Source organism: Phoca vitulina, unplaced genomic scaffold, assembly GCF_004348235.1.
Source record: "Phoca vitulina isolate PV1807 unplaced genomic scaffold, GSC_HSeal_1.0 scaffold23, whole genome shotgun sequence".
NCBI classification, from domain to species: domain Eukaryota; kingdom Metazoa; phylum Chordata; class Mammalia; order Carnivora; family Phocidae; genus Phoca; species Phoca vitulina.
This window is the reverse complement of record NW_022589726.1, coordinates 18,455,909-18,466,993: the sequence shown is the minus strand read 5'-3', so window position 1 is coordinate 18,466,993 and position 11,085 is coordinate 18,455,909. Positions and strand designations below refer to the sequence as shown.

At 52.4% G+C, this 11,085-nt stretch overlaps 1 protein-coding gene across 1 annotated transcript; it reads right to left on the bottom strand.

The window, feature by feature from the left end:
- Positions 1-272: 272 nt before the first annotated feature.
- KRT3 (keratin 3) lies at positions 273-5,905 on the bottom strand. The gene is made up of 9 exons (XM_032420469.1): positions 5,261-5,905; positions 3,976-4,196; positions 3,360-3,420; positions 2,923-3,018; positions 2,486-2,650; positions 1,942-2,067; positions 1,405-1,625; positions 1,013-1,047; positions 273-541 (listed from the first exon to the last, which is right to left on the bottom strand). The coding sequence occupies exons 1-9, from the start codon at positions 5,846-5,848 to the stop codon at positions 273-275; spliced, it is 1,782 nt and encodes a 593-aa protein (XP_032276360.1). The 5' UTR covers positions 5,849-5,905.
- Between the last annotated feature and the right edge of the window lie 5,180 nt (positions 5,906-11,085).

Sequence of the window (11,085 nt, the reverse complement as noted above, 5' to 3'; positions counted from 1 at the left end):
CCCAAGGGCAGGAGAAGGTGGCGGCTGAGGCCACACCTGGACCATCAGGCACAGACGGGAGCCCGAGAGAGCGCCTGAAGTTCTCCAGACAGCGCTCGGCCAGGGGTCCGGATGCAGGAGCCAGAGGCCCGGGTGTTCTAGCCCCAAAGAGCGGCCCGGGAGGGGGCGGTGCTGGGGTGGGCGTGGGGGGCCGGGGGTGGCGCTGAGGGCGGAGGGGAGGCGCGGCCGGGGGCGCGAGGCGCGGGGGCGGCTGCGGGGCCCGGGCGCCGAGTTTATCTGGAGCAGCGCTGCGAGGACTGGGAGAACTTGACGCTGCCGCCCCGGCTGCTGCCGGAGCTGAAGCCTCCGCCACTGACCCCGCAGCGAGCCCCGGAGCCGAAGCCGCTGCCGCCGCCGAAGCCGCCGCTGCCGCCGCCGAAGCCGCTGCCGCCTGCCCGGCCGAAGCCGCTGCCCGCACCCCCTCCCGCGCCGAAGCCCCCGCCGTAGCCGCCGCCGAATCCACCTGCGGAGGCCGACGTCGCGCCGCCGCTGCTGACCACGGCTGCAGGGGAGAGGGCAGAACAGCGATTAGCGCCCGGCGCCCACCTCCCTGTACCATAACTAATGACCCACTGGGCCCGGGAAGATGGGCAGGAGACCGAGGCAGCTTTGCTCCTGGTGATCATTGTGATCCATTCTAATGGCATAAGGTGCTCGCCCCATAGTGCTAAGTCATTATGAATTTTCCAGTGGTTCCTTCTACCTATGGCCAACTCTTGATGACTCCACTGGAGATGATCCAGAATTTCTCCTCCCATTAACAGGCTCCCAACTGGGTATTCCCCATCCCATATAGATCTATTAATAGTGCCCTGAACCCAAGACAATGACAAAAGCAGATCTGCTGCCCTTTCTACCCACAGAAAACCTCCAACTTCCATAGAAATATTTTTTAAGTAAGGTGCTACTGCCCTGTGTTAGTGTAGATATTTCAGAATCAGTTCTCACTGTCAAGGTTATTTTGGCTACTTACAGATGCTGACAGCGCTCTGGCACTCTCCAGACATCCTGTAGGAGAAAGCAAGAGAAAGATAGCTCTGTCACAAAGCAAATTTCCAGCAATCTTTCACGGATGAAGGTGTTGAACAGCAACCAGAACCGAATTCAGAAGCCAGGCAGATCAGTACCCTTTCTGCACCTTTCTATGGGCCATAACAGAGCCCCTGGGCACACTGGTTGTGCGTGCACTTGAACTACCTATGGAAGAGAATGGGCTGGTGAAAGCAAGTGCTTCCCTGCAAGGCCTATGGAAGGTGGGGGCCTCTCTACACAGCTGGCCTCCATTCTCATTTACTTGGTCACTTATCTGGCCCTCAGCTCATGCCTTCCGTCAGGGAAGGTGGGGAGATGGAATTAGAGGCCCACCTGCACTCCTCGCCCTCCAGCAGCTTCCTATAGGTGGCGATCTCCACGTCCAGGGCCAGCTTCACGTTCATGAGCTCCTGGTACTCCTTCAGCAGCCGGGCCAGGTCATCCTTGGCCTGCTGTAAGGCAGCCTGCAGCTCTTGGAGCTTGGCATTGGCGTCCTTGAGAGCCAGCTCCCCGCGCTGCTCAGCCTCAGCGACGGCTGCCTGCAGGTTGGCATTCTAGGGCAGGGAGAGGCAGGGGAAAAGATGAGCCTAGGAGGAGGGTTCCAGACTCTGAGTCTTATAATAGCTTATCCCATAGCAAACATCTTCAAGCCAGGCAACATCACTCCCCAACACTTCTATCTTGTCTTCATCTACTGAGATATTTTCCCTATGGATTACCTGCCCTCTAGACTGGCTTGGTCTTTGAACTCCCTGGAGGCCAGTGCTGCCTGAGATGACCCCAGAAATCCCTTCCAGACTAGGAGTTCTGCGATCCTCACCCGCAGCCTGCACCAGTTCATCTAGGCACCAGTATCCATTGCCATCCCACCTGCTTCTTAACATTCTCGATCTCGGCCCGCAGCCTTTGGATCATCCTGTTGAGCTCCGCGATCTCACTTTTGGTGCTCTTCAGGTCATCCCCGTGTCTGCCAGCCATAGTCTGCAGCTCTCCCAACTGAAGAGCAGAAGGGAAGATGGGGTATCGATGCAGCTTTGCCTGACTTGTTTCTCCATCCCTAACGTCACCCACCCAACCTTAAGGTGCTTAGTAAGCATTTGTTCAAATGACATTGATTATGTTTCAGCAGGGACACTTCGGAGGCCTCAGGGAAAAGAACATCTGATTTGCCATGGTAGGAGTTCTCCCACCCTACGGTCCCTGAGCAAACTAGAATCCCTCACACATGGCCTGGCAGGGGACCGTGGAACCACCTTCCACCAGGGGCAGCACTTTGCAACTGAACAACATTAGAAAGACGTCTCTAGAGAGTAGAACCAAGAGGAGTCCACCCAGTGACAACAGGGGACTCACCACCCAGCAGTCCCACGGGCCACAGCCTCCCTGAGACCTCTCAGAGGTGCCTAGCTCCCACCTTGGTCTGGTACAGCGCTTCGGCCTCCGCCTTGCTCTTCTGGGCGATGTCCTCATAGTGGGCCTTGACTTCAGCGATGATGCTGTCCAGGTCCAGGCTGCGGTTGTTATCCATGGACAGCACCACGGACGTGTCGCTGACATGGCTCTGCATCTGGGACAGCTCCTGCCAACACAGAGGGGCCTGTTAATTCTCGGCGCCTCTGCAACAAGCACACAGAGGCCCGGAAACAACAGACCCATTCTCTGACTCAGCTCTGAACATGCATTTGCCCCACCCTGCCCCCCAGTCCCCCAGAGAACCCCATGTCTGCAGTCCATCCTGTGGAACCCCAACAAGGGGCCCCATCTCCTCCTGGGCTCTAGATACCAAAGTGCCCCAGCCTCTGAGAATATCTCACCTTCCCTTGCTCCCCTCTTAGGAGGTAACATCCTCACCATATCATAGAGGGTCGTCAGAAAGTTGATTTCATCCATTAAGGCATCCACCTTGGCCTGAAGCTCCACCTTGTTCATGTAGGCAGCATCCACGTCCTGAGAAAGACAGAAGCATAAGGCCTCATTCCCCCCAAGGAACAAACAACAAACTGCACGTGCAGGAGGGAAGAGTCAGGACAGGCTGGGGATTGACCAATCCTTGTCCAAGGCTGGTGTGCACGTGAAGGAATGACTCACTTCCCATTGGGATGGTTCAAAATGAAAAACAAATGAACTGACTCTTTTAGGGATCTTTCCAAACTATGATGCACCTGGCTTCTGCTTTTTGCTCTAACTGCCTGAACTTGGCAGCTCCGTGGTGGTGGAGCAAGAAAATACCCCAGCTCCACTGGAAACCTGTGCCCACAAGCCGCAGGAACCTCACACACAGCCCTTACCTTCTTCAGGGTCACAAATTCATTCTCAGCAGCTGTACGTTTATTGATTTCATCCTCATACCTGTAATGATTAAAAAGAAATAACTAAGTTTGGGTTTTAAGGTAGTCGTAAACACCAGTTTTGTCTGAAACTAAAAGTTCATCTCTCCATCCCTGTCCCTTGGCCGCCCCTCTCAGCTGAACACATCCTCCTGACCATCCCCCTATTGGTTAGGGGGACCGCCATTCCTGTTTGTCCCAGCACACTGGCCTGGTTCTAGCACTGGAAGTCCCACGTCCTGGGAAGCCCCTCAGTCCCAGGAAACCTGGGACGGTTGGTCATCATACCAGAGTTGTCCCAGCATCCTTCAGATTCTAGAACCAGAATCTTCCCCAACGTGGACCATGAGGAAGTGCTTCCTCAACCCTAAACTCATCCCACTTGCCATAACTTCACTTGTCCTTGGGGAAGGAGGGCGAGTGGGGAGCCCAATGAACCAAGCTCCCTCTGTGAAGGTAAGGAGAGGAAGACAGGCTAGGTGACACCACCACCGGTGGCAGGAGGAGTGCACAAAGAGCTGGAACTCCGAGACTGGGTTGCCGGTGGCAACTTCCCACTCATGTGTCTGTCACTCACTTCTTCTTGAAGTCCTCCACCAGGTCCTGCATGTTCCTCAGCTCCACGTCCAGGCGGCCCCTCTCCCCTAGGATGCTGTCCAGGTAATTCCGCTGGTTGCTGATGTAGCTCTCAAAAAGGGGCTCCAGGTTTTTGGTGCCTGTCATGGAATTCGTGCCCTGCTGCTGGAGCAGGTTCCACTTGGTCTCCAGGACCTTGTTCTGCTGCTCCAGGAACCGCACCTGCAGTGCATCGGGGGAAGCCGCATCAGGCAACGCTTGTAACAGAGGCACAGCGGGGGCCTTGGTTCAGGTAGGACTGAGCGTCTGAATCTCCCCAGCCCCCAGCACAAAGGCCTAGAAAGGATGTGAAGGTAGGTCCCTACTGTAGCTGGAGAGGCTACAGGCAGATGACCGCTTCAGTCGGGCCGCGAAAGATGCAGCACGGTTTGGAAAGTTCCAGGAGGAGGAGAGACAGGTGGAGCAACTGGAAGTAGCCCCTGTCTGGAAGCAGAGTTGTAAAGATGACTGCTCAGTGTCCCCCGGGGACTTCAGGACTCTAGCCCAACCTCCAAAAATACAGTACACTCTGCAGAAATGTACTTGAACCTCAGCAGTATAGCTTCAGACCTAAAGCTCTGCTGACACTGAGCCCTTCGGAGGTTGTGAATCCCTGGGGACTGATACTGATTGAAATGCCATAATCAGCATCACAGGAGGGAGCCCATTGGTGTAAGCTACCCTGGTCTGGAGGGCACCAGGCACCCTTCTCTTCCTGACCAGGTCGATTTAGGGGTGCAGACTCATTGCCAGCTTCTTCTCCACAGACCTGTTGGGACTAAGGTTCCAGGTGAGCCTCTTTAATCCCTTCTTTAGGGCATCCACCTCCTTTGCCTGGCACAAGGGCAAGGAAGGAACAGGCCTCCCAGAAAGCCTCAAAGGGCAGCTCATGTCTGAAAAACGCCCAGTCCTGGGTCAGACCCGTTCCTGCCAGTAGTCATGGCTCTTGCCGTGTGTTGCCAGAGCTGCCAGCCTAGGCCTAGACAAGGCAACAGTCAGGAGACTTGAGCAGGGAGCCAGACAAGCAGGACTTGCGGATGTCCATGTCCAAAGGGGCCCATTGTCTTCCCTAAGCAAGTGACCATGTAGGCAAACTCATCAGCCCTGAACATCTTCCCAGACCCTAGAGCTCTGCCTAACCATCCCAGTCCAGCCTGGCTCATCCAAGATTGATCCTAAACACTGTGTCTAAATGTCAAACTCAAAGTCCCAGCCTAGAAATGGGGGCCCAGTCAAAGCTTCATCACCTTGTCGATGAAGGAGGCGAACTTATTGTTGAGGGTCTTGATCTGCTCCCGCTCCTCGGTCTTTACTTGCCCAATCTGGGGGTCGATCTCCACATTGAGGGGCTGCAGGAGGCTCTGGTTGACAGTCACTTCCTGGATTCCCCCGGGGAAGCCACCAGGACCAAAGCCACCAGCCCCTCCAAAGCCACCAGCTCCACCAAAGCCACCAGCTCCTCCAAAGCCACCAGCCCCTCCAAAGCCACCAGCTCCTCCAAAGCCACCTCCCATTCCTCTGCCACCACCAAAGCCACCACCAAAGCCACCTCCATAGCCACCCCCAAAGCCACTGCCACAGCTGCCACGCCCTCCCCCAAAGCCACCAGCCCGGGAGCCACCAACCACGCTGATGGAGATGCTCTTGTTGCCACCCAGGCTGTAGAGGCTGCGACTGCCAAAGCCGCCCGCTCCACCCCGGAACCCACAGGCCCCTCCGCCGGCTCCCCCAGAGCGGGCCACACAGCTCATCCTGCTGCTGCCGGAGACCACGGCGGAGCGGCCGGAGAAGCCCTGGCTGCCGCCACCAGCTGTCTTGCAGACTTGTCTGTTCATGGTGAGAGAGCTTGATGAAGGAAAAGCACAAAAGTTAAGCAGGACACTGAGAGTCAGAGGAAGCGGGAAGGGAACTGAAGACCTATGCAGAATAAATCCCTTTATATACCTCAAGGAGGTGGCTGGGCTCAAATGAAGGAGAGGTAATTAGTCCCAAATAGTCATGGGTGGGGTTTGCCTCCAAGGCAATAAGTTTGTTCCAGGCTACTAAACACACCTTGAAAATAATCTGAAATGGTAAAACTGCTAAGGTGGCAGGCTTACCTGGCAGGGGGTGGCGCCTGCCATGCCCCATGCTTGGGCATGGCCACCTCCTAGCTTTGTCTGACAGGACCCAGGAGGCACACTCATCCCCGCCATGTGCTCAGCGGCCGTCTATCTGCCCTCAGCTGTGGAAAGAACAGACTGGAAGGTGGGTTGGGGAGGGTCTGGTTGTCTGAGTAGTGGAAACAGTGAAGCCCACCCAAAGACTCGGCACAAGGATCTCAACAGAAGGGGTGATTCAGTTCACTCCACAGTCAACACATGGTCATTGAGTGCTCACTGTGTGCCCAGGTCTGTGCTGGGCTTGGGAATGAAATGTTGACCTCTCTTCCTCCCTTCCTGGAAACAGAGCTCAGAGCCATGACAAATCTGTCTCTGGGGCTCCCCCCCAACCCAAGCTGCAGTTCAGGAGGCAATGGCATTGGGGTTCATGACAGTCCTCTGAGAAGAAGGGCAGTTAGCACCTATGTGCTTTGATGAGACGTTAGCAAAATTCAACGTGAGAAATGTTTGTTTGCTTGCTTGCTTGCTTGTTTTGAAAACTTCCTAGAGACACTCTACATTATTCCACATCTTGGTGCATCTCTAAAGCTTCCTTTTTTGCTCCCCACATTTTTGCCACTTCTCTGGTTTCAGCCCAAGTCCCAGAGGACTGGAAATTCAAACAACAATTCTACCACCTACTCACCAAATATTTACCGATTGTCTAACTCGTGCCAGGCACTGTGCAAGGTACAGAGACTCCGTAGTGAACAGGACACACGGGGACCGTTCTCAGGTTGAGGGGCTGTGCTCCCAGGAATCTGTGGCCTCAGTATCCAGACCCCACCCCCAGACTCAGGAAGCCAGACCTGGCAAAGCCACAGCACTGCTATACGTGCCTGACTCTGAAAGCCTGAGAACCTGCCAGCCTGGTGTTTTTCAGAGGCTTAGGGACTGGGCTTGGCTCGTCCAAGAGGAAAGCCATCCTGCCAGATTAGCCGCTTATCTCTCCAGGACAGGTCTTTTTTTCGTTTTCTCCACTGCACGTTAGGCCCTGCTAAGGGTGTGGCTTGTGCGGCGTCGGCAGGAGCCGGCTCAATGGGAAGACAGGAGGAAAGGACAGGGGCTTGTTCAGTGCTGAGTGGGGCTGGGAATGGCCCCAAGTGCAGAGGAAATGAAATTTTCTTCTGTGACCTGGTTCTCCCATTCTGTCTTCTCTGCCATTTGTTACCCCAGGCTACCCATCATCTCGGCCCCTTCCCCAGAATAAAGCCATAAGCTTTCCAGGAGTTTACAGTCTTGTTAATGTACTGGATCTCTTGGTTCTTAGCACAGTGCTTTGCCAATAATAGATGCTCATAAAAGTTGTTTGGTTGAATGGATCAATCAATTAATCAACTGATGAATTCATGAATAAATTAAGCCTTTACTGGATTACAACCAAATAAAACCGGTCAAAACTGGGTTCAAATCCCATGACATGAGATAGCCTAAGCTAACTGAGATCATCTTAACATGAGGAACCCAGACCTCTCAAATTTGGTGTGCAGTTTAACAAAATATACATGCAAAATGAGTGTCTCCTCCTTTCCAGTGGAAAAAATGTTGTAGAATCACAGTTCAAGAACCAACCAATCAAGAATCACTCAATCAGAGAGGTGGGGGGATGGGCAAAATAGATGAAGGGGATTAAGAGGTACAAACTTCCAGTTATAAAATAAATAAGTCTCAGGATGTAAAGCACAGCATAGGGAATATAGTCAGTAATACTGTAGTAACTTTGTATGGTGACAGATGGTAATTACGCTTATCCTGGTGAGCATTTTGTAATGTATGTAATTTTGGAATCACTATTTGCACACCTGAAACTAATGTAATATTATATGTCGATTATATTTTAATTTAAAAAGAATCAATCAGGGCACCTGGGTGGCTCAGTCGGTTAAGCGTCTGCCTTCCGCTCAGGTCATGATCCCAGAGTTCTGGGATGGAGCTCTGAGTTGGGCTCCCTGCTCAGCAGGGAGTCTGCTTCTCCCTCTCCCTCTGCCCGCCCCCACTCGTGCTCTCTCTCTCTCTCTAGCTCACTTGCTCATTCTCTCTCAAATACATAAATAAAATCTTTAAAAATAAATAAATAAAAAGAATCAATCAATCCCAGAATCAGCTTGAAGTTGACTGGGCATTTGAGGTCCTAAAATCTGCCCCTTGCCCAGTACTGGGATCTCCTCCCTAGCAGGTCTAAACTAGATCCCTGACCTTCCCCAGCCACTGGCCCAGGCTTAACGGCTTGTGAAATTAGCCCAAGGCCCAGAGAGTGGCCACACATAGACACCCTCCTCACTTTGCTCCCTCAGAAGAACCAGACTTTAAAGAATGAACCAAACCCAGAGCTGGGCCAGCCCCACCCCATGACTAAACATGACCAAAGCTGTTTAGATCCTCTGGGTTTCAGCAACATTAACCATTGAAGATGGCCAATCACCTGTGCCTTTCTGGATCTCACAGGAGCTGGATGAATGGGATCGGTCAAGTGTTTCAAAAAATGTATTGCTGAGGCACGTAGGTGGTTCAGTCGGTTAAGCGTCCGACTCTTGATTTCAGCTCAGGTCATGATCTCAGGTCATGACCTCAGGGTTGTGAGATGGAGCCCCATGTTGGGGTCGGCACAGTGTGGAGTCTGCCTGAGATTCTCTGTCTCCCTCTCCCTTTGGCCCTCCCCCCAGTCACACGCGCTCTCTCTCTCTTTCTCTAAAATAAATAAATAAATCAATCTTTAAAAAATGTATTGCAAAAATTAGGCAATACATTAATTTTTTTAATATTAAAAAGTATGCACTTTGAAGCCAAACAGACCCAGTTTTTAAATTTTTTCTGATGGAGGTCTAACTGACATACAACGTAGTGTTAGTTCAGGTGTACACAGACCCAGTTTTTAAATCTCTGCGTTGTCACTGCATGTCCCTGAGCATCTTCTCCGGGCCTCAGTTTCCTTGTCTATAAGATTCAGTTATTAATGATACCTCTCTCATAAGGTCATTGTCATGCCTGGAAAGTACCTAGCACACCACCTGAGTTCAGGCCATGTTCACCATCATTGTGAACTATTTTTGTCTGCGCCCCACACAGAGAATTTCAGCTTTCATGCCTATCAAAAGAATCAATCCCATAAAATGATGATTCCATTTGCACTTATCCACGGAGTCCCCACAGGGAATGGGAGCACAGCTGGCGGGGGCAGGGGAGGGGGCTGGATAGATAGAAATCATATCCAACTCCATGACTTGGGATGAGGGGAAGCGGGGCCTCAGCTGCCAGCCTAACACCAGTGAACAAATATGAGGAGTGTTTACTGAGCCTTGATTCTCTCAGTCGCCATGTGATAGAACAGTTTTCAAGAGCTCACAGTCTAGACAAGCCAAACCAAGCAAGACTGTAAAACTGTGTGCTCTGTAGTGGGTGCTGTGAGGCCGTGGAGAGTTGGAAAACAGGGAGTCACACAGCAAGGCTTCATGAACAGACATGGGCCAGAACTTTCAAGGAAGGCAGGATTAGACAGAAGGAAAGGCATTTCAGCCCAGGTAGTCATGAGCCAAGTCTCAGTGTTGAAAACAAGCACGGTTGGATTCAGAAAGTGGTGGCCATGGCGGACTTTTGTCATTTGTGGCTACACAACATCTGTGAACACCATTCCTACATTTTGGCCATTTCCCACATTGTGATCCCCACCTTCCTAGGGCAAAATCCAGAAAACACATTCCCAGACTCCTTTGCAGCTGGAGGCCAGGCCTGTGGCCTAGAGTCTTCCAGTGAGGTAGACCCTCGTGAGACTCGGATTCTGATGTAGGTGATGTAAGGAGATAGTCGTGGATGGACAGAGAAATGGAGCTTCCCAGCGAGCGCAATGACGGACACATCTGGGCCTCCATGGGCAGAGGCGGGAGGCTGTCATTTTGCCCCAAGCATCACGGGCACAGCAGCAATGGGCCACGTGGTTGTCACCAGAGCAGTCCCCAGGTGTGATTGAGCATGGCTCCAGGCCACCCAGCTCTCAGAGAGGCCGTGAGTAACAATGTCCTTTAATACACTATTTTCTATTTACATTTGACAGAATGGATGTTCATATTTGCAGGTATGAGTCCTCATCAATACAGTGATGAGCGAGGCCTGGCTAGAGCAGAAAAGGATTGGAGGGTGGAACGACCTGCCTGACAGAATGAGGTTGCTGTGTGGCCGGGTGAGGGCCCTGAAGTCCAGGGAATGGATCCCTGGGATTCTTAAACCCACAGTGAATCAAGGCACCCAACTGCCCCCCAACCAGGGCAGAGTCCAGCCATGGCCAGAGCCCACTGATTCTAAGCCATACTTGCCATTCCTCTAGAGGGAATTAACTTGGAGAAGAATCTTTGAGAAGCAAAGTCAGAACCCACCATTGTCATCACCTAGTTCTAGAGCTGGGACCTCCCCCGCCAGTGGCAGAAGGAGTAGGAGGAAGGGCTTAATCTACTCTTGTTCTGCAGCCGGGATTTCAGAGCAGACATTGCCCATGAGGGAACAGGAAGCAAACCAGGAATGGGGAGTGTATTAGCAGGGCTAGAATATCGATTCTGATTGGAGAGTCATGAGTGATACAGGTGATGGAATGGGGAGGAAGCAATCCTGGGTTGAAATTCATGATGGTCCCGCCCAGCCCTTTGGACTGGGGAGACCCAATAAATATTTGGAGAAAACATAGGTGGCTTACACTCACCCTGAACATCTGGATTATTTGAAGCTTAACTAAGTATCCTAAGCTCTTCCCCCTGGATAAATGAGTGAGTCACTCTGTTACACTGTATAAAATCAGAGCCTCATAGGGTGCTACAGCCAGAAGGCTGGCCTCTCGTTTCTCTACAGCCTCTCCTGCTCTTCAGGATCCCCATGGAAGGCTATTTATCCAATCTTCTGGCTTGCCCAGGCCAGCATGACACCATTCTAAGCTGAGGAAGTTCTTC

What these genes read in the sequence shown, in the direction of transcription:
- KRT3 (XM_032420469.1), bottom strand. Translation starts at nt 5,848, where the DNA reads ATGAACAGACAAGTCTGCAAGACAGCTGGTGGCGGCAGCCAGGGCTTC. An exon ending in TCGCCTCCTTCATCGACAAG is followed by an intron (nt 4,197 to 5,260) that starts GTGATGAAGCTT and finishes GATGCACTGCAG; the next exon opens with GTGCGGTTCCTGGAGCAGCA. An exon ending in TGACGACCCTCTATGATATG is followed by an intron (nt 2,651 to 2,922) that starts GTGAGGATGTTA and finishes CTGTGTTGGCAG; the next exon opens with GAGCTGTCCCAGATGCAGAG.